Consider the following 23,450-nt stretch of genomic DNA (forward strand, 5'->3'; position numbering starts at 1 on the left):
AAGAGCGGGCAATAAAGTGCTCACGATTTCCATTCACAAATCTTCTTGCTCAGAATTAGGTGGGATAAGTTGAAAGTGTATGCGAACCAGAAAGGAACAAAAGCTTTATTCAAACCAGACGTGTCTGTTGGAATGTACCGGGACAAATCATCTGACTGCATTAAACCAGCCGGGCTTGATCCCCAGAACTGAAAATAATTTAATACACATTCTGTGGGTTTTTATAATATCTTTTGGCCCGCTTACTAGTATTTTCAGTTCATAAAAATAGTAAGAAAGATGAAACTGGTGTAGTGCACCAGGACTATAGCCTTTGTTTATTGATTCATTTCCAAAGCACAAGTGGCGGCGCTGCTCGCCAGTGCAGTGGCTGGTGACCTCACGTCCTGAAAGATCTGCTCCTCGTGCCAAGGGGTGAAGTCTGGTACAGCAGGTCTGGGGCAGCTTTCTGGGAATGAGTTTTACAAGTCTTGTACCGCTGAAGGGAAGCATAAATGTTTTCTGACTGAAAAATAAGTATGTGGATGCCTTAAATGATGTGCATGATCAACGAAAGTCCTTGCGGGTTTTGTATGTAGGTGTTTTCTCTGGCCTGTATTTGGAATAGCATCTTCCAAATTGTCTTTCCATTTGCTTTCTCTCTAGGTGATTTTGCCTTGAGATCACATTAAAGGTTTCTTTACCTACTTAGTTTTGTGACCTGTATCAAGAAGTGGCATTTAGTTACCACAGTAATAAAGCTTTGAGCAGAGAGCATCTAAGCATACCCAGAGGTGGACTTTTTCCATCCTGAGACCAAGTATGAAGAAGTAGGAAATGCCTGCTATACAGAAAATGAAAATCATTTCTCCTCTACATACTGTATTTCCAGGAATTACTTGCTACATCCTCCTCCCAAGCATAAATATCACAGCATCAGGTTCTTGGAGGTTGCTCCACAGGTTTAAAATGGTAGAAATATTAAACCCTGCGGCTGGACAGGTGCCGTTTGTGCTGACAGGTCTGACTTTCAGATTAAATATACAGCATTGCTTTAAAATTCAGACCACTTCTAAGCAGTATTTTAAGGTTGGTATTTACGTAGCAATTACAGGTGTGCTCGAGGGCGTGGGGGAAAGCGTGTGCTCCGGTGCCAGGACAGACTCCATCCTCTGCCGCTCAGGGTGAGGTTCGCCGTTCGGTCCCAGCCCGCGGTGCGTCGTTGGGAGCCCAGGGCCTGCTGGGATGGGGTTTTACACTTGTGCTGTCCTTTTGCCCTTCCACTGAACTCTTTTCATTTCAGTCATGAGCAAACAGTCAGTGCCTGAACTAACAACCCCGCAATCCTCCAAAGCACGCCTCGCTTACAGTACCAAACAAAGGGAGGCCCGCGTGGGCCGGCCCAAGCCAAGGAATGCAGCTTCGGGGTTCTGCTCCATAAATTTAACCAGCACGACAAAAAGGAGATAATATGAGCCTTCGTGATGATCTGAAAGGGGGAGGTTTGTGTCCCATTGATTGCGGTCTGGCCTATTGCCAGGCCCCGAGCCTGACCGACAGTTGAACCATATCGTTAAGGCGTGTAATACAGCTCGAGTCTTGTACAGCAGCCAATGAGTACATATCCAGAGGGCAAAAGTTTATAAAGAGTTGAGGCTGTCCTGTTTAACCCTCTCACACTGCATGTAATATATACTGCTGCCATTCAGAAATAGTCACAGCGCTGTTAAAAATGTAAACCTTCAACTTTCTTTGCTTGGAAAAAATACATGTGTGTCTGATTTCTAATGTGCAGCAGATTTATAAAGTGATCTGAGAAAAATATGTAAAACTGATCTTTTTTTTTTTCCTTTAGAAAAAATACCCCCCTTTTTTTTCCCAGTCCTTCATCCATAGTTGCTTTTTTGTTCACAGACGTCTTCTGGGTTGTTCTGCAAACTCTTTCATACAGATGGAGCTATTTATTGCCTTGATGTCACCTCATTTAGCATGTGGCTGGTATTTTTATAGACAATTTTTTCACCTAATGTGGCTGTTAACATGTGGAACGCTCTTTATCAGTTTTGTAAGTACAGCCAGTTCATTTGAATTGTTCTTGCAACTGCTAACTTTAAAAATCAAAACAAACTTTGAGTAGCTTTTTGTGTGAGAAGGCTTTTGCTGTGCCTGTTGCAGCCCTCGCTGAACCAACTGCAAGGCACGGAAAGGATCGTCTGATGAGAAAATGCACGCAGCCATCAAAGCTCATCTCTCAGTTCGTGTCCTGGTGCTGTGCAGGGGCCCTGGGTTTGCTTGCTTCCCCAGAGGATCTTTCCCAGAAAGGTATATCATACAACAGGGAGACATTGCCATTACACGTGTAGTGAAGTGACCACGTTCACATTTATGACAAGTGGGTATCGTCTAGCCAGCATTTGAGGGGTTTAATGGTACCATTTCAAACAGGAGCACAGAAATCAGCCCTAAGCTCTGCCTGCCAGCAAACTGTGCTCAAAACTTGTAAGACCTTGCAGAGTGCCCTGAGGCAGAGTAACATTATAGCTCTGGGCGCTTTAATCTTCACTAAGGCATGTTCAGCTGGTGGTTTTTTTAGATAGGTGTTTGCAGGAAATCCCTGCTACGAGTCCTATCTTTTACACTGAATCAGAAGGTGAATGGGAGCAATTTTCATCATGTTTGTGAGACAGGAAACTTTGGGGTGAAAACTCCAGTCATCGCTCTGTGATCAGCACAGCCAGAGTATGGGAGACATTAGAATCTGAGATGGCTGTATTACATTCTGTTAACTCCTTCAGCTTGATAATATCAAAGGGCTTGAAAAAGTGTTCCTTTGCTGCCCAGCTCTTACAGTCAGAGGTGGAGCACGTGCCGGATGCTGAACACCGGTCGATGCACAGAGCACAACTGGTGTTAAGTGCCATGCAGTTGTCCAGCACACAGGCACATCCAGCTTACACAGATCTTGGGTTTGCAATATGGAAAACGTGCCGTTTGGGAGAGTTAATCTGCCACTCTGCTGGTTTTAAAGAAGTGACTCTTGATTCGGCTCTTCTCACTTCTTTTTGAACTTGAGGCCTGAAGAGGTTGTGGATAATCATGAACCCAAAGAATAGTTTCAATTGTGTTTTGATCTTGTATACAAAAGAAAGGGGAAGAGGGGAGAGGGGCATCTCCAAGAAGCTGTCAGGAATGGCCTACATGATAAACGGTTGCTTCTTCAGCATGCTGTAGTTCTCCTAGAAGTATACTAGGTCGGATAAAGGTCTGCAGTGTCTATGCTGGTAGATCCCTCAAAAGAGTAGAGATTTGAGTGCAAGTGGGAGGTTTGAACCTTAGGCACCATTTATTTGCATGTTTCTGCCTGAAACGAGCATTCTGGGAACACATTTAACAAGCACAATATATTCCATGCGTTTGCTGGAATAAACAGTGCATATAAGCTTCCTCAGATATGCAGTCAGCAGGGAGCTGTCTGGCTCGTGATTTTACACATTCTTGCATCTAACTGAGACATTCTAATGCCAAATCCAACACTCAACTGACTGCATTGCGTGTGCATTTTTAACACACCTTAAAAGCATCTGTGTCTGTATCGGTGAATGAATTTCATCGCAGAGCTGTGCCAGATCTCTGGGTTCAAGTCATCAAGAAATGATCCGCCTGTTGGGAAGTGGGAAGGAGGCAACCGTGCTTACCCTTTGAAATGGAGCGTTGCCATCTACCAGGGGAGGCGCAACGGAACATGGGGTCTAGGCTTTCCTGAACCTGATAGGTTTTCCTGAACCTGGGGCCAAGTCATTTAATGCTCGCAGACGCAGAGAGCTAGCGCATAAAAAATAACACTGGCTGTCCCCTTCATGCTGAGAAATGCAGAAAATATTCCTTATAGTAAGGGTTCAGCATTTGAAACCAAATGCAAAGTAAATACATCATCGAGGAAAGAATTATGGACGTGGTGGATGTTTAGTATTTTGTCATGGTGTGACGTGCAGTACAGATTGTACCAGGGATGGCACCTGTTTGCTTGCATTTGTTACCCTTTATGATCCTGTGCTGTGGCTGCATCACCTGTGATGGGCTGTGAAGGCCCAACTTTTAGGTCAATTTTTAAGGTATATGTTGTTTAGCTTTAATTGGTTCTGGCACTTCTGAATATGCTTTACCCTGTGCCCTCCCAGTACACGTCCACAAGACAAGTACCATCTTCATTATCCTTGTGGAAATTATGTCCATGGGCTGCAGATCCTTACAGAAGACTCCAGGTGTCATTTGGTCTAGAGCTTGAGCAGCGGTAGCAGGTATTTTAGCTGTTGAGCATTTTATCAGAGAAGATGGAAGGCTATTCCCCCTTTAAACTTATCAAACTAAGTCACTTCTTAGTGTCTGAAATGCACTGAGCCTCCTTAGACAAAGCACTCCCTGTGTTTATGAAGCAGACATTTTCCAAAGCCAAGAAAGTAACAGGTTTGATATTATTTATTCAGAGTACTAGCAGCAATTGGAATTATTTCACAGGCTTGTATTACCTGCCAATTTTCCTTTGTTTGAAATAAGGTTGGTTTATAATTATTTCAAGGGGATAAAAATTGTTCCCTGGTTGAAAGTCAGTACACCAAGGCACAGCCCAGAGCAGCCTTCTCTCAATAAATTTTATGCAAACCTGAAAAAACGAGTTTACAGTGGAAATACTGACAGAATTGAGCTATACCAGAACCAGTAAGTTACTGCTTTAAGTGTGTTGGGATTCTGAGGCTGGCACACCTTGCTGACTGCGACACGCTGATGACTGTTGCTGGAAGTCTTGGCAGCAGGAGCAGGGTCGAGCTGAAGGAAATTATTGCTAGGGAGTGTGGGGGAGAGCTCCGTGGACGGAGGGATCTGTAGTTGCCAGCGCTGCTCCGTTATCAAAGGGTCAGGAGAGAAGTCCCACAGGCACACATTTTAAATGAGGAGTCGGTCATGGTATTTTCCTTGTTCTTTTTTTCTCTCAGGAGAAGTTACATTTCCTAAAGCTGCTGTATTCTGTATATTTATTCTGGGTGTGATGCTGAGGACACGGGCAGATGCAAATGTGCATCATTTTGGAAGTGCAGTGTTTTGTTTTCAATATCACCTGTTGCTATACAAACTTGATACCTTCTGATATATTTTTTAAAGTTTTTTGTCAAAGCAATCTGAATGCTTCAAGGAAGTTTTTCTGGTCCAAAAGACACTCAAAGATTAGTAACAATTCCTGTCTCAACAACACTGTATTTATGCACCTCAGCAGGAATCACCTCTACCTACCTTACAGTGTAAACCTGACAGGGCTCCTTATGGGGGTGAGCATGTAGTGAAGGAATAACGGTAAAGAATTCTGTAAGACATGCGGTGTCCCTTCTATTTTTTTCAGTCTAAGTTGGTAGGTAATTATCACCAGTAATACCTGAACAACTCTCCGACGTCAGTGGGTCAGTGATCTATTTGATTAAAAACCTTCTGGCTTAAAACTGGCCAACTGAATCACAAGAATTTTGTGAACTGTTAAGCGAAAGCCAACCAATTAACACTGCTGACTGGTTTTAGTGTGCATACGGTCATCTGAAATGAGATTCTCCAGTGTTCAGCTTTGTCTGAACAGTGAAGAACCAGAGTGTGTGCCTCAACCTTCTGACACTATTTCCAGGCCCTTTGTGTCTTCATTCAGCAGCGCTCTTCCCCGCTGTGACCAGTAGACGTGAGGGCATTTCTGTCTTGTATTGCCTTTGTGTGCTTATTAAAAAAGAATCAGCAAATCTGTTGAGTGCCTGTTTAATGTAACACAGATGTGGGCACACCACCGTTCACTCTGCTTCACAAATCTTCAGCTTTTTGCATTTCATCAGTGTTGCTTATTATTTACAGAACGTAACTTGAGACAGTAGAACAAATTTTTAGATTAAAAAAATCAAGTGGTGTGGAATGTTTTTAGCTGTCCAGACCAAACACACCAGTTTGCCAAGGGGCTGATGGACCAAATCAAAGCAGTTTCTGCTAGCACTAGTGGCACTCAGCTGAAAAGCAGCTGACCTTCTTATTGCCAAGATGAGAAGTCTCTGTTATCACCAGGATGAATGTTTCAGCATGGGGAAGCAATGGGGACAGTAAGCACCATACTCTTCAGTATTTCTTCCTTTTAAAAACAAAACTGAAATGTAAGAACAACCCACAACTCAGAAATTGCCTGGCCTCCCAGAAATTCATTGCAGTGCCTAGTGCTTCATAGTACTCATACCTTCTCTCCGACCTGCTCCTCAGCCATACATCAGGAACCAGCAGTCGCTGATGTTGTGGCTTCTACAGCACATGCGTGACTGCAAAGCCCTGCTCTTTCCTCGTGGTTGCAGAAGTCTGGCTGACGATGCTTCTGAGCCCTCTTCTCACCAGCACTACAGGCTGTTGGAGGAAAGAGCAGAGGTGAATGTTCATCTGAAAGATGGTTTGTGTCAGAACTGGTCGTAGCATAACTCTAGTTCAGCTGAAGTCAAGTCAAGAGCTCTTAGTGTCTCCTGAAGTTGCTCTCAAAAGGGGATCATCAATATTCGGTTCTTCTGAGCCACTATAATATGTTACACAGCTCAGGGAAGTAATCATCTCATGAACAGAATCAGAATTTAGCAGGTAGTTATAATGTATTAAACATATGCATCAGCTGACTGTGCTGGAAAAACAGTCTTTGGTTCCTCCTGTACCTGATTTGCAAAATAAATTGTTGATACCAGGCAGAGCAGGGATAGCTAGGGCACTCCAAGAGGCTGGGGACCCAATGGGAGAGCGACAAAGATGATACCGAGTCAGGAATGACATGGAATATATTCCAGTCCAGGAGCAATTACTGCAGCCAAGGAGGGAGAGCGCAACAGAAAATGATCTGTCACCATTAAAAGGCAAGGGTGTCAAAGACTTGAAGGAAAACAAATCTTGAAAGGGCGTATGGGTTTCAAGTCTGGGACAGGACTGCTGAAAGGGAAAGGTAACAAAGGAACGGGGCTCCAGAGAAAACATCTGCAGAAAGCAATGCTTAAAGGCAAGGGCTGGTGTGCAATTGCCAAGCAGCTTAAAAAGAAAATGTGGTGTTAGATGGGATTTTTCCCATCTACGATCAAAAAGGATAGAAGGAGTTCAGGGTACAGGAACTTTACAAAGCACCGAGATAGGAAGTAGGGAGCACTAATGAAAAATGGTGTATTTGGCTTGGGAAATTCCTGACAGCAGTAGCCTGAGAGAGAAAGGAAAAAGCATGCAGAAGCCCCAGAGCGATGCTGTTGGGAGAGGACAGAGAATAAAGCAGGGCTAGGCAGCCTGGAACACAATTCTTCAGGGGCAGGGCGTTGCAAAAGCTTAAAGGAATCCAGAATATTATTTTTTTTAACAAAATACTGCTAAGGGAGGAACCTAGCCTGCAGTTCTTGAGCACTGCGGCCAGTATCAACCTAGTATCAGGCCACACGTGTGTCTTTTATTATTGCCTTTTTGTTTAATAGCCTCTCAAGAAAGGTAAAGTAAGCTGAACCCTATTATGATGACTCTTGTCAACTGTGGATTGTTCTTTTGTCTTAACTGCGTGTTTGTATTCCCATAACCTTCAATCTGCTGATGCTGCCCATCGATGCAAGCTTTATCTCAGTTGATGCCTTCTTATTTTCTGTAGAAAAAAGGAGAAGAAACAGTCAAATTGGTAAAACTGTGCTGTTTGATCGATCCTAAAATCTGCAGACAGTATACGCAGTTTAGGTTACTTCTTCCTATTAATTTACCTTTCTGCCCTTAATTATAGAAGAAAACTGAGAGACGTTTCTTTGAAATGTGACACACTATTCATAGGCACCATGGCAAGTATTACAGAATATGAATGTAGTGTTTGTGAAGATGTTATATTTTTCAAGCCTTCCTCACACCTTGTATTTCAAAATAAACCAAACTTTGTCTGCTGACTGGCTTAAGTGAAAGTAGAAGTGCTGCTGTTGCACTAAGTCATTTTTCTGCATCTATTTTTCATGTAGGACACAAGCGGAGAGAGTGAGAAAGCCACGCTGCTGTCGAGGACCTCAAGGGCTCTTGCCCCGCTATTCAGAAAGTCAAGCAGAAGGACAAGAACAGCTCTTCAAACTGACAGACAACATCCACGATGAGTTGTAAGTACTGACTTACACAGTTACTTCGAGTAGTTCTGTTTGCTGCCACTGTGTCTTTGGGGAAGAGAAACTGTTTTGTGTGTGCATGTTACTCGCACGGCCTGGAATCTGGGAGAGCAGCTGGCGATTCCATAACAGCAGCACGTGAACCACCACTGACCTGCACAGAGCATGCACTGAGGTGCCTCTGGTTTAGATTTGAGGGAAGCTCACATGGATCCTTGTGGTGCACGTTATCCTGAAGCTACAACTCTGCGATTTCATTTGTTTCCCAGAAAAGTCAGTACTGAATAATTTGAATGGGCCATACACTAAAGGCACATCTACGTTTGAATGTCCTGGATACGAGATGAAAGCCATGGGCAGCTGCAGACCCTGCCTTCATCTGCCTGTGAGGAAGTTTGCACTCTGCCACTTGCCTGTGGCCCTGTAGTCTTGGACTCTCGTGATGCAGGTTTTGTCTCATTTAAGGGTGTTCATGCACATACAGTCTGACTCTTCAACAGGGAGAATTGAGAGAGAGAGAGAGAGAGAGAGCAATTTGTGACCAAGAAAACCTGCCAGCTTTTTGCAAGTGTACCCCATCAGCAGCTCAGTGGGCTCTCGCTGTCGAGTCACATTGCTTATTCACTGTGATGTTCACCACCAGGAACATCAGTCAACAAGAAAACAGTGTTTCTTGTCATGGAAAATAAGTACAAAATCATGCCTCTGACTTTTATCCTAGTATCATAATCAGAAACACATTTAAAGACCTGATTATTTGCATATTTTCCTTCAGAGTTAGATCCATAAAAGGGGGTTTAATACCTTGCTCTACTGTTCTAACTAAATGTTTCCACATTTTTTTCCAGTTAGGCTCACTGTTTCACTTCTGGAAAATATTGTGTAATTACTTCCTGATGTTGTTAAAAAACCCACAAATTCTCCAGAGATCTGGTTGCTTCTACTTTGTTCTACTGGATCATGTTTCATTTAATTTTTCATTTTATTAATTTGAGATCTGTTTAATAATGTAAAAGTACGGGTTTAAAAAAAAAAAGTTCTATTTTACAGTAGTATCTGAAAAGGTTAAATACTGGCTTTGAGAACTAGAGTTGGCAAGAGAAAATGGGTAATGATGCATGACTCAAACTTAGAACAAAATGTAGAGCTTGAACTACAAATTAGCTAATGTTTCTGTGCTTCACCATTAAATCACTGTCCTGTTTCCATTCCTCAAAATATATATTTGACAGCAGTAAAAATCCTGCATGGAAAATTGAATCCACCGCCTTGTTCTTATGCAGAAAGCACAGACCTGTAGTGTGACTGCCCAGTCCCTTCCATCCAAGCTCGGATCTTGGTAAAACACTGAACTCTCTTCCCTGGGCCTCTCCTGAGGAGCAGCACCGTTACCCTGCAGGCTACAACGCTGCTCTAGTTTCAGACTGTTTTCTCTGACACTTCATAAAAAAACATCCCTCTCCATCCTAATTAACTTAATTTCAAAGACAAAACCTTGCCCCGAAGTGTCTGAACTCTGAGGAGAGCTGAGGACACTTGCTAGTTTCAGTAACTCTGTTAACATTTGTAGGGTTTTTTAAGTTGAAATACATGTTTTGTCCATTTGTTTTATTTAGAGGAACGCAATCCAATTCTTCTGTCCGTAGTTTTATCCAAGGTTACAGCTAGGCAAAGTGCATTACTTGTTGGTTTTGCAATAGGATGGCTGTGCTCTTCTCAGCACTTAGATGAAAATCATGATTGCTAACTTGAGTACGGGGGTTCGCCTTCCTCGGGCTCAGGGATGCAAGGGCACGTGCCAGTGGCCAGGGCCCCACGTTCAGTGCAAAATACCATCTTTTCAGAGGACTACTAATAGAAAATTAATAGACTTATTCTTTTATACCACAAAATGAAACCGTGATCTGACCTCTTGTAATATTTTTGGCTATAGAAATGGCACGCATGGCTATGGGTCTATCTGGATATAGCTCCAAGTCATTTGTGTGTAGCCTTACTGAAATGGTAGGGCAAACAGCTGGAGATGCAAAGCTTTTCTCATCTACCAAAACCTCTTCACACTGACAATCTTCATTGACTTCAAAGGTAGTGGAGCGTTTTGCAGGATGTATTGGGATACCAGCAGACTGATCTGGACAAGCAACAGTGCAGTAAACAGTAATTTTCAGCCTACCTGACAGCATAAGAATATTATTTTTACAGCCGTGCTTCTGCTGTAACAGGTTGTTGACAGAATGTTGTTGCTGCTTGGCATTCTTTCTTAGTTATGTATTCATATTTAATTTTCTGAACCTACCAGCATTTAAAAAAACCCAATAATGAGGTTTGTTTCAGTAGTGAATCAGAAGTAGGGGGGAAGCGTTGGGGTGTGAAGTATCTATTTCATTTTGCATTCCCTACTGCAATTTTTTTACACATCCACCTCTTCAGCCATCATAATTCTCAGTATTCTTAATTCACTCTTTTCTACCTCCGCTATTCATCACTCAGACTAATCTCTCTGGGGAAACCTGCTTGCTGCTTAACCTTTCACCCCAGTGTTAAACAGTCAATTTCTCTTCTCTAGCTACTGATCCAGGCAGCAGGTTAAACTTGTTTTTTGTTTTTAAAGGGAAGGGAGTTGTGTGGCAGAAAGAAGCACCGTAGGTTTACTATAGAAGGGACAATGCTCTTGTTATAAATGTCTGCAGACCTTCACGTTTCAGCAGTGGAACTGAACTTTGAATTGACCTGCAGCATTAGGACTGACTGTTCTAGTGCAAGGAAATCACTCTTCTTAAGCCTTGTTACAGGGTATTTTTATATGCCCTTTTAATGTCCAAAGCTAGAAGCCAGGCATTTAGCACTAATATTTGATTTACAGCATGATCTTTGTTAACTGGGTGAGAAGGTACTTCATCAGCTTGCTTTTTAAAACAGTTTAAATTAAAAGCAGGTGAATTGTACATGTTATGCTATTAATTTTTCAGACAGACTTCTAAAGGCCACTGAAAACATAGTGGGTGAAGACATTTGTTAGTTTTTAGTTTACAATCCTTTGCTTCAAGTGAATAATTTTTCATTTTTTCTTTTTTTTTTTAGCTTCATAGCAGTGGAGCACATAGACAGCTACTGTGTTCTCATTTCATCTAAAGCTGTTTATTTCCTGAAAAGTGGTGACTACACAGACCGCGAGGCCATCTTCCTAGAAGTCAAGTATGACGATCTCTACCACTGCCTGGTTTCGAAAGACCACGGGAATGTGTACATACAGCTCACAAAGAAAGCTGTCAACACCAGCAGTGGTGTAGCAATGCCAGGCCCATCCCAACAAAAGCCAATGGTGAGGTTCTAGCACCTATTTGTCTCATTCATGGGTGTTTCTTTTCCCCCTTGTGCCTGAACTGGTGCTGAAGGTGTTCTCAGGCGTTACTCTTGGTTTCCTGTGATGGGTAACAATGGAAACTGTTCTGCCAGCAGGGAAAATAGCTGCTGTCAAAAAGGTTTAGGTGACAGCAGAACATGCTCCCTAACTCTTGAGAAAAGCTGAAGGCAGTATCTACAATATTCCTGCAGGCAGAAGAGTTACAGTAGGAAATGCATATTTACCCGAGAAGGGATTTTAACTTTAAAGATGCATATGTGAAAATTAAGTACTTTTTGCCATCCATTTACTTCAGTCCCCTCTGCTCCTCCCTTCAACAAGGGATGTTTTACTACAAAGCACGGAGATTAGAAAGAATGTTCATGTGGAAGTCTATCAGAGCTCTTGCTTCTAAACCCATTACAGGAATTTTTTTGCTTCACTTACGGTAGTTGCTCGGGGGTCTGTTTTACAGACAAGGTTACAAGCTCACCCCTGACCCAAGTCAGTTCACATTCCAAACTGATAAGCCAGATAAAAGGTAGGAGGGGAAACAACAGAAATAACTTCAAATACTGCAAGATGTTCCCACTCTCATCCTAAAATACCGATCTCTATTTACCTGTCTCTCCTTTCTCCAGCCTCAGCACTGAGAAGGAATCACCACAGCAACATTTCTGTTCCTCTCAGGAGACTTCAGATTTCATCCCTTCACTTAGTGAAGGAGCAATACCACATTAATAAATGACATTTCTCTTTGCAGGTGAAAGTGAAGTCTGAAGTTCTCGCAGTAAAACTATCTCAAGAAATCAACTATGCAAAGAGCCTTTATTACGAACAACAGCTTATGTTAAGACTCAGTGAAAATCAAGAACAATTAGAGCTGGACTCTTGAACCACCTTCCTCACTGCCACAGTGAAGTGCCAGCACCAGTCTGGAGCGGATGGTAATTCTGTAACTCAAGTTCCACATGGGAAGAAAATAAATACGATTTGAGTATTTAGCTAAGTGGAATCCTCGTGCATAAGAAAGCAAGTGAGGCGGGCTTCTAAGCATTAGTTGTATAACGAAGATATAGCTGAAATGTATTGGGGTCTGGGAGAAGCCCTGTATTTTGCTAACATGTACATATGTAAAAGTGTTTCCTGTAAATAAGAGAGTACAGACCAGGGTGTTGGTATAAATAGAAGTCTGTTTACTGTGTAAAGAAATTAAAGGAGCTATACTGAGTCTGCACTACCTGAACTAGCCATTCTCACTCTTTTTTCTTGAGAAAGCTGATTTTCACAGTGCAGGAATAGAAGTTTAAAAATAAAATAAAGTGAGGTGTTAATTGCAGCTGTTGGAGCACAGACCTCCTGTGGTTGGGAGCTTTAATGCTGCCATTAGGGGACTTTCTTTGGGGGTGGTTGCTGGGGGGTTTGTTGGTTTTTGTCCTTAAATCACTACTACAGCACATACACCTAGTGTTCACTGAAATTTACTCCTCGTTTTTAACAAAAATACTTGCCTTTTGTTAAATAATGCAGTGAAGACTCAGTAATGCAATTACATTTTCAAGCTATTAGAAAACAAGAAAGCGATTCTGTTCCGAACACAGCACTCATGCCTAGCAAAGTCTGCACCCTGAAGCCTCTGCTTCTAGGTTGTTTTTAAAACAATTCAACTAGGCAGCACTGGTAAGTGAAATCTTGTAACTCGGTTCCTCCCTTCACTCGGACTGAGTACACGTAGGGTGCCGGCTGGTTAGTGGGGGTTCTGCTAGCACTGGAGAAGCCAGGGGCAGGGGGAGAGGAAATCACAGCATCATTTGTTATCATGACAACCTCTTCAAAATTAAACTTTTTGAAGCAATAAAAATAATGTGCTTTTTCAACTGATGTATGTCAAATGGGTATTTGTCTCATTGACTTTAATCAAGCTGAAGCCTGAGTGCACTCACATACCTTTATTCAGAGACCGGGACATCTCATTTTTGTGCTTGCTGCCTGGAGATAGTGCAGCAACCCTGCGAATACACAGCCTTCCCAACACTGCTGAGTAACCTACATTCCAAAGGTTTTATTTTGTAAACCTCTGACTCAAAATAGGGAACTCCTATAGCTTTACTTTCAACTTAGGTAACCTTTTATTATCCTTTCATAAAGTCATACAGGAATATTTTTAAACTGAAGGTTAGAATTAAACCGGTTCTCATCTCCTGTCAAGTGAAAGGCAGAGGATTATTACAGAATCACAGAGTCACTAGGTTGGAAAAGACCTCCAGGATCATCGACTCCAACCATTACACAAGGAGACAGTGTGGTATCAGTGGATGTGTGCATGGTCCGTGACTGGAAATCAAAATCCATAAAGGTCCTTGCACGAATGAAACTGATTGAATGCATCACTTTTGTGGATCTCTCTGTGTAATTTTTAAGTAAGTCAAACAAAATTCAGCAAGTGCATTGGCTCATCAGTGCTTTAACACACCGGTCCTGTTGGACTCTGCTGCCACACTCCTGCTTCCGCCCCCTGTGAGAGTCTGTAATACACAGATGCCTGGCTGCTCAGGATGGGAAGGAAAAATCAAAGTAATTCACAGCTCTGTGCTGAGAATTTACAGGAGAAGGGCTTGAATACTTCAATTTTGTAACAATTCTGTGAGGAGCTGATGTCCAAACTCCTGCAGAGCACACCCTTTGAGTTCCCTCAGCTCAGGCAGTCCCACATCCAACTTGTGTGTTGTTTATTTCTCTCAGACGCTGCTTAACCTGCTCTGTCGACTGTTACTAATGATTAAACAGAATGGTGTTTAAACCTTTGAAAAGTGTAGCCTAGATGTATCCGAGTGCCACAGATCATAACTGGCTGAGGTTACTCTAGTACGTTATGATCCTGTCCCTGATATCGTGGCTCCTCTCGCTCATAGACAAGTTTTCTCTTAAGGGCACGTAAGCGGTGCTGATCACAGAGAGTGATGTACAGACAGAGCTGAAAGAGGCATATTTACTCATTTAGCATTCCAAACCAAACTGAATCAGAATGCTGTTGTTTTAAGAGTGCAAGTGATGTTATTTATTGCTGTAACCCAACTATTTTTATATAGCAGAACTCTTACTGTGAACTTCTATTGCTATTGGCACTGCTAACATTATTACTCAGTGAATAAATATAACTTTCAGATTCCAGGAGCCGTGCTCAGAAATAGTTTACAGGGGATGGGGAGAGTGCAAGTCTCCAGCTTTCACTGCAATTCTTAAGAACTCGATCAGAAGCTGTAAGCAGGACAACGTGACAGTTGCATTTACCATAATTCTGAAACGTTCTTCAGAGGCAGAGCCGCACGCTTGCCACCCTTAGCCTGGACGCACTGGACGAGCTGTGATGGCTGCAGCAGCAAAAGCAGCTTCGCTTTCCACGTTTCAGAAGCTGGAGAGGAAAAGAATTCACTGATGAGAGACAGGAGCACGGGTCTCTCCCTGCCTGCTGTCTTTAGCGCAGAGCAACTACAGTTCAGGAAAGACAGTGCTTTTCTGTGTCTCTTTGCTCAGGCTGTTCACCTTTAATAAAGCTTAAATAACCCATCAACAGCACGGATAGTATTCCAAACCCTGTATAGCCCACGCAGTGAAATGCTGAGGTAGAAATACCTGGCTTCAGCCCCTTAGCTTTGATTTTAGCTCCATTTGGATGAGAACTGTACTACTTGTTCTCTGCCTCCCCTGACCAACTTTGTTTCTGTGCTGGAGTTGCTACTGAAATGTAAAATAAAGATTATTGACAGAGGAGCCATTTCACTGTATCTGTAGCAAAGTGCAATAAATTGATTCCACCCACTTTTCAGGCGACCTCGCTTGCAAAACTCTTAGTTCTGTGCAGGAGCAACCGGTGACTGCAGCGAGCAGGAACGACGGCTTCTCTAAGTTAGACACGTCCCTCGAGCGGCAGCGCAGCCTCAGGACTGCGCTGACATCACATCGTTCTGCTCCTTCAGGCAACTCCTGGACAGACCCCTGTGCTGCTGGTTTTGTCACTGTACATGGAACCCAGACTCATTGGATTTCTGTGGCCTGGACACTCAGGTAATCTGTGTTTGAGATGCTCTAATGTTCCAAAAGTCATTTAAGAAATCTACAGACCGAGCTATTTGAACTTCAAAGTTCAAGCTATTAAAACTTCAAAAGCACATCTTGCCAAATGAAATCCAGCATCTGGATGACCAGCAGGGCTGAGAAATGCGTCTGTGTTACAGAAACGCCTCCCAGTACGTGTCACCTACCCACGCTGGGCAAGGCCAGAGCCAGGGCAAACACGGCACTTCCCAAAACCATGGCCGGTTAGGTATTTATATAATTTTATATGGAAAAGAATGTGTCCTGATATATCTCTATCTCTATCTATATATCTATATGTCTATATCTATACCCTGTGTGTCCTACTGTCACTGAGACAGGCTTGAGTCTGGATTAGGTGAGCAAGTTTTCACATGCAAGATATGCACTACCACACAGATGCCCGTGTCAGTTTTTTTCCTGAATCAATTCTGGACAAGCAGAACCACAAAACTCCTTTTTGTTCTGACCTAAATCCACAGCTGTGGCTGCGAACTTCCATTTTGCTGCAACAGCGTGATCAAAACACGGAGACTACTAGTCTGGATCATATTGTTTTTAAGCTCACAGCTTGCGGGGATGCAACAAGGCCACTAAATAACCTTTCTGCAGAGGAAACAGCATCACTTGCAAAGCAGCTGGGACTGCAAAAGCATCAAGAGCCAGGGAAGGTGTGGAGAAGGTGGCTGCTAGAAGAGGCGAACCCCACTGCACCCCCAGTAACACAGCCGGGAGCAGAACCTACCCCAGCACAGGTGGGATGAACAGATAAAGCGCTTGCTGCCTCCGGAAGAAGAGAAATTTCTCTCTTTTTGAAGTTACACAATAAGCTAGAAAAAGGTTTGGTAACTTTTAGACTCTTTACTCAAATCAGGGGTGAAGTTCTACATACACTCTCTCAGCTTCCTATGGTGGAGCCGGCTGAAAAGGGCATTTTGTTATAGTTATTACTGGATCATAAACTATTCTGTTACCTACTGAAGCTTAGCCAGTTATAAATAAAGTCTAGGCTGTGAAACAGGAACTGCAAGATGAGTTATGCCTGAGATGAGGTAAACAGTGTGCGCGATGTAACGTCCTTCCCTTCCTCCTGAACAGATTTCCAATAAATCAGCCGCACAGCACTTGCTATCGAAGCAGCTGAAGCTGTTTACCAAAAAAAGTGCAGTGCTTACATTTTTGTGGAGAGACAGTAAGTGGCTAAATGGTCCACATCTCAAACCAGAAAAATAATCATGACATCCCTGTGACAAGGAGGGGGTGATCTATTTGCTGTCCTGTTTCCTAGACTGCATGATGCATTTCTCCTTTTTTCTCATCAGTGGAATACCTGCTTTCTAGGACCCAGGCCAACTATATATATGTTTAACTTCTCTTTTTTCTAACATAGCTTAGCACTGACCTCTTTCCTACAGTGCACGAAGCACTAGATGATGACTCCTCTGAGAATAACCTCAGGTGCTCTGTGTGTCTTCTAAGAACAAGCCTCTATTTACTAATCACATTGATTTCACCTGTGGTGCCTGGGTGTGTGTATATACACAGTTTTTAACACACACCCTCTACACCCTGTAAAACTCAGGCTTGGCAGCAGGCTCTTAATCAGCACAGATTATGATATTTAGTTTTATCAAACGTAGAGTGAGGGCCAAAACGCTTCCAATTCCCCTCTTGTTCATCTGTATCACAGCCTGTTATTTATTGCAGCCCCCTGGTAGTCGGCTCAGTGCTCGGACAGCCTTGAAAATGGAATCAGGAGAGCACAAAGCCGTCTGCCTCGCTAACGCCACAAAGTTACCTAGCTGGGAAAATGATTAATTAATAGAGGACATGGCTCAGTTGGACTGAACTGGGTTTTTTTAGCTCTCTATCAGCAGATTTTTTGGACTGTGCACATAAGGCTGGGTCCTCGCGCCGTGACGGGCTTTGCACACGTCGCACAGACGTGAGAGAGCGCAGCGCAAGGTGTGTGAAAGGAGGCTTGTCAGAAACTAAGAGGGTTACTGATTAACCACTGACTAACACCAGGCAACAAAATATTTTCTTCAACAGGACTCCAGCACTTTCTAGTCTAGAAATAACAATGATCTTGGAGTGAAACGCAGTTACACAAGAGCTGCACGGGTTCACTCTCTTTGTGGCCTGTGGTACAGTTAAGTTCATAGAATCATAGAATAACCAGGTTGGAAGAGACCCACTGGATCATTGAGTCCAACCGTTCCTATCAAGTTGCAGCCAGACTCTGGTATCACAAGGGCTTTCTGTGTGTGGTTTTTTTTTTCCTCTGTAGCTGACACAGCCTTGCCCAAGCCCTGGTCCCAGCACAGCGAGTTCCCTCTGTGGATACGAATAACCTTGCACCTCAGGCCAGCTCTGGGCTGACTCAAAAGCACTGAAAGGCCAGGAGAGAAGTAAACAGCTTTCATCTGCATGTACAATTTGGATAAATGGATGGGTCACCCAAAGGACAAGGCCCGTGCGTAGCAGCTACAGAACAATTGTTTCTGTGCACTGAAAACGCCAGCAGAAACCATCCCCTAGATGCCGCAGCTGGAGAGAATTCTAACAGCTCAGAGAGGGATTTGTGGCACCAAGCGTCCCTCGACCCTCCAGACACGGCGACAGCCGAGCACCCCCTGACCCCGGAGGGCAGCTCGTCGTCCTGAGGGCCTGTTGCCTCAAGACAAACAACCGACAAGCAGCAGAAAGAACCACCTGCAGCAAAAAGAACTGGGGGAAGCAAAGCAGCGTTGGCAGGAGCTGCCTCCTCCCAGCTCCCTTCGAGCCCCTGACGCAGCAACTTGAGTTCCCAGGAGAAAATCACCAGGGATGTTGTCCCTCTACCCATTCCAGGCCCTCTGAATAAGCCTTTGCCTGCAGATACATCGTTCAGGCTTTCTTTTAAATGTCACAGTGTGGAGGGGATGGGATTGGAAGTAAACATCCCAGAAATGTGAAGATGATCTTCAGCGCTCCTGCTGTGCCGGAACGCGTCTTTATTTGTGGTGTCACAGCAGTTGCACTATGAGGCTTCTAAGGATTGTGCAGAGACAGCATCCTTACACCCCAAGCTCAGGCGGGGCTACGGAGCGCACAAGAACACAAAACTGAATATAAATGGATAAAACCACTCACTCTCACCTAGCTCGGTATAAAGCTGATCTCCAAGCATGCTTTTCACTTGCTGCCTGTATTAGTTTCCTCTAATGCTCCTTAAGGGCTTTTCTGCTCCGTACCAGCCTCGGGGGGCAATAGTTCGGCAACCTGAAATCCGATCGCCTTGTTATGTGGCAGGAGAATCTATTTCTCACGCTGCTCGCTCTTAGGTCTTGAAGCTATTTACTGCTTGTACGTGTTGGCTTCACCGACGCCAAATCCAACTGCCGATCCTACACCTTAAAATAATCATAGAATCATAGAATATCCAGGTTGAAAGAGACCCACCGGATCATCGAGTCCAACCATTCCCATCAATCACTAAACCGTGTCCCGCAGCACCTCGTCCACCCGTCCCTTAAACCCCTCCAGGGAAGGGGACTCAACCCCCTCCCTGGGCAGCCTCTGCCAGGGACCAAGGACCCTTTCTGGGAAGAGTTTTTTCCTAATGTCCAGATAAAAACAATATTTTAAACCAAACCAATATCCACCTGGAGAAACTGCTGATAAAATGTTATGAGCAAAAAAAGCAGCTGCCAAGTTCATAATCACACTGCGACCAGACCAAGAGCTGACATTTATAAGCAAGTTTAAGAGGTAACTCCCAGCTTTGAGCTTCCTGATTTCAGATGTTAATTCCACACAACACAGCCCTTCACCCTCCTTTCTTTCTTTCTTTTCAGTAGCTGCCTTTTCTCCCTCTCCTCCGAGCACACACCAGGGGGAAGCTGATGTGCAGAAGAACACATATTAATATTTATACACCAGGAACCTAGCATGCATCACAAGAAATACAGGAATTCCCACAGCATCAGCAGTGCTGGACACCCTCAGAATGGGAAAAATGAACATTCACTTTTAAAGCAGAGGTTACGTGCCTTTTTTGAGCTATTAACCATCAGCGACAGGCAGCTTTGCGCTGCACGTGTGCCTGAGCCTTGGCTGTGTATTCACCCAAAGATGATGGGATCCCTGCAGGATCGATTTGGGGTTGGTTCCCGGGGGAGTCTGAAGTAACACCCGCAGCACAAGAATCCACTTTTGCACCTTGCACACAGGCACGGCTGGACTGCTGGGGGGGGTTCCTAGCAGGTTCCTCCGCATCTATCATACACAAACACTGAACTACAAGCAATTTATGATAGAAACCGTGCCAAAACCCACTGATTTTCAATGCACGCTCCGCAGAACAAGCACCTGTACCCTTTCTGGGTTGCATTCAGCACCTCTTCCCATTACCAGCACTGACCAGGTAGCAGTACAGAACAGTTTTCTGCAGGCAGAGCAGCAGGAGAGCCTCAGCTCTTGCTCTTCCAGAGGCAAAGAGAGGTATTTCTGAAGATCTGGCTCCTAGTCAGAGGAGGAATGTTTCCCTTGGCTTGTGAAAGTTGCTCAGGCTGAGCGCGGCAACGGGCTGAAGAAGCCAGCTTTCCATTCCCCGTTCCATTACTCTTTTTGATTGGCACTTTAATGAGGGCGCCAGGGGTCGACCCCCTGCCAGGGGGCCGGTTCATGCCCCGTTTATCTCACAGTCCATGTAAGACTAAAATAACACGCCAGGCTGAGTTTCACTGGCTTGTGATCCTACAGCCCACCGTGATGGATTGAGTGACTGCAGCAAGTTGGCAGCTAAAGTGTGTTGTAACAGTATCTTTCTGTCAGCGCAACACAATGGATTTGCTGATTCCTGGGTTTTCCCAGTGTTCCCCGTTACCGTCGGCTCCGAATTTTCTAAAGTTCGTTTTTCCAGGGGGCTGCAGATTGATAATAAATAATATGGCAAAGGTTACGCCCAGCTTTTCTTCCCCTCAGCAGCCCCACAAAGTAGGGGCTGTGGTGCCAGCTTTACTACATCCCTTGCTTCTCCTGAAAGGAAAAATGGGCAGCTATAGTGCTCTTTTCACGTGAGCTCTTTTTGCTAGACCAGCACACGTTACACAGAATTTTCTCCCCCGAACAATTGGTGTTGGGTTAATACAACAGGCCTTGTGATCTCCTCACCTATTTGCATGGCTCAGAACCACCAACATAACCCACAAGTGAGCTAGAAAATCCAGGAATGCCGTGCAAGAGATGGATTATGCTTTAGATGCCTTTCTTTTTGTTATAGCATATCCTCATTACCTCCTCTATAGAAAACCCCAAACAACAGGGGCCTTTTCTTTCAAAAAATTGGGGTATTAGGAAGTGGACCATTTTTATTAGCCACCTGAAGAGGTCCTCTATGTCCTCTTATTGACTAAGACCCTGTCTCCTTGCCCTGTTTCCTCAATATACTTCACATTTTCCTCTCCACTCTCTGTGAAATGAACAACTCGCCTCAAATACAAGGAGAACATTCTTAATTTTAGCTGTTGCCACATCTCAGCCCTCCCAGCAAGAGCATACGACTAAGCTCCACAACATAAATGGCTTTTCACTTCCCCTAGAAGGGTTTTTGACAGCAGGAATTTCAACAAGCTATCAGTTCTCCCACCTCCAAAGTCAGGATAACACACCCCCCCGGGGCTAATAAATAGGGAGGGTGAGCACTGTTCCTATAGATCTATAGATCTGTAGATCTATATGACTGTGTCTATGGTTCTGTTTCTTCTAGGTCTTGCATGAGACAGTCTAAAAGCCAAAAATACCTCTATAAAGGGCTTTAGCTGCCCTAACGTCAATGTGTTGTGAAATATTCCATTGCAGACGTCCAGAACTGATCCAGATTCATTGTTTTCCATCTCTGGGACTCTCAATCTCTGAGCAAAATGAAGCATGTTCCTGATAACAGAAGAAATTACTAATTACTGAGTGAGAGAATGAGCGAGGAAAGTGAAAGAAATGAGCATATAGATGTGGAAAGGACTTAGAGAGGCAAGATGAAGGAAGAATGCATAGAAATATGAAGACAGAATAACACGATGGAGAAAAGAGGCCAGGAAGAAAGGCTGCTTGAGGAAATACACTTGCTCTCGACAGCAGCTTAGTGTTTGCACCGACAATACAGATTTCAATGCTGGTGCTGAAGAAGCAAGCCTGGTGAGTTGAAGATCTTCATTTATGAAAGAGAATAAAGAATGTAACTAAGAACTGGAACAACACCAGCACGTGGGGTCACTACTGGAGCAAGTCTTTGCTAGCACGGAAGCTGTAAATAGCGCAGCTCTTTGCAGAACTCCTCTAGAGAATCCACTTTGGAGTTCTGCGCACCCCAACACCGTAGCCTGCAGATAAATTACTCACCTAGCTTTGAACTAGCCACCTCGGAGTCTGCCAGCACCACTGCCACAGCGGAGCCCAGCAGATGTGCTGTGAACACGGTCTGAAGCTCAACTGAAGCTTCCAGTAGCCAATCTACCCTACCAGTTCAATTCCAGCCCGTATCTGCCTACGCGAGTTGCTGCAGCCGAGCCCTAAATGCTGCCTGGGGAGAGCTCGATGCTTACACCTTCGCACAGTAACACAGAAGAGGGCAGGCTGAGCCCACAGCCAGAAAGCCTGGGAATTATTGGGAAAAACGAGTGGGTGGGGGAGCTCAAGGGACTAGTGGGAGGATGCGGGAAATCAGTAACACCGATTTGAATAACTGGTAACAATTATTAGGTCTTTTTTGGGATGAATCATCTCTCAGAGACTCATCATTTAAATGATGTCACTCAAGGGGCAGTAAAAAATAGAGCAGAAGGAAAAAAGCCTGCCCTGACGCAAGGGTTTTAAGCCACAAGGTGAACGGCCAAACAGGTCTGGGAAACTTCACCAACACGTCTGAAAGGGAATGACTTTCACGGAGAACACACACACCCTAACTGAGAGACGAGCAAATTTGTCTTTAGGAAGATGATGACGCTGCTTGAGCTCTGTGGAATCTGCTTAACCTGGTGGAAGAGGAGTGGTCTTGCTTGTCTGATGACCGCTGAACTTGTCCTTCCCCATCCCCTCCCAGAGGTGGGATTTGCATTTGGAACTGCAGACTCTAACCCAGGCAGCAAGGACCATCCCAAGGGAACAGCACAAAACCAGAACAACAAAACAACAGCCCGAAACAGTCAAACAGAAACAGTGAGTTTGAACAGAATCCCTTCTAGCTGCTTGGGCTCCCCAGGGGTACAGAAGAGCTCCTGTGACCTCTGGGGCAGGGACAGCAGAGAGCACTGCTGCCTTGGGCAGATTGCATCGACTTCTTTGATCTTTTTAAACAACTGCCTGAGGAGGAAAAACTGTTTCGTAAACAACGAGTAGCACCAGCAACCTGCAGGCTCAGGAACGGAAGGACAACCACACTACATTTCAGACTCCCTGTATACCTTCTTCTAACACTTTTCCCCACCAACAAAACCACTTTCTGGCAATAGAAGCACTGAGCTTCTCCATCAAAATGACATTTGGTTCTTGCATGGAACGTTAGAAAGGAAGATGACATTCTCATCCTCTGGAACGAGAGGCGTGAGCACACTGAAAAAGGTAACAGCAAGCTCTCCAAAAGGCATGGTCTTTCTTCCCCTCGAGTTTTCCCGTGCCCAGGAGTGGTGCCACAAGGACCACTGAGGCAAACCATCCTACTGCAACACAGCATCAGTCTGAAGGCACATCTGGACAACGAGGTCCTGTTGCTCTGAGCTCCTGCACCTCCTCAGCACCCAGAATTTGGGATACCAAGATGATGCTGATAAGACTTCTCTGCAGCCAATCACCTAGAGGAAAGCTGGCAGCACCTGGGGAGCTGTAGGTGATTGACG

The 23,450-nt window shown here is 44.3% G+C and overlaps 1 protein-coding gene and 1 long non-coding RNA gene across 6 annotated transcripts in view; one reads left to right on the forward strand and one right to left on the reverse strand.

Annotated features, from left to right (window-relative positions):
- Nucleotides 1–13,362, forward strand: part of VPS13D (vacuolar protein sorting 13 homolog D) — an 85,531-nt gene extending 72,169 nt beyond the window's left edge. For all 4 annotated transcript variants that reach the window (XM_069874838.1, XM_069874841.1, XM_069874839.1 and 1 more), the window contains 3 exons: nt 8,001–8,132; nt 11,220–11,460; nt 12,245–13,362. In XM_069874838.1, the coding sequence (XP_069730939.1) occupies nt 8,001–8,132; nt 11,220–11,460; nt 12,245–12,376 (505 nt within the window). In that variant the 3' untranslated portion in view covers nt 12,377–13,362. The remainder of the gene's footprint in view (nt 1–8,000; nt 8,133–11,219; nt 11,461–12,244) is intronic.
- LOC138730140 (uncharacterized) lies at nt 6,412–22,182 on the reverse strand. Of its 2 annotated transcripts, XR_011338997.1 has the most exons (4): nt 21,958–22,182; nt 21,363–21,495; nt 14,773–14,893; nt 6,412–7,642 (listed from the first exon to the last, which is right to left on the reverse strand). It is a non-coding gene; the product is annotated as an uncharacterized lncRNA (long non-coding RNA). The 2 variants fall into 2 exon arrangements; XR_011338998.1 differs by lacking the exon at nt 21,363–21,495.
- Nucleotides 22,183–23,450: the final 1,268 nt, after the last annotated feature.

Source organism: Phaenicophaeus curvirostris, chromosome 22 (assembly GCF_032191515.1).
Source record: "Phaenicophaeus curvirostris isolate KB17595 chromosome 22, BPBGC_Pcur_1.0, whole genome shotgun sequence".
Lineage (NCBI taxonomy): Eukaryota > Metazoa > Chordata > Aves > Cuculiformes > Cuculidae > Phaenicophaeus > Phaenicophaeus curvirostris.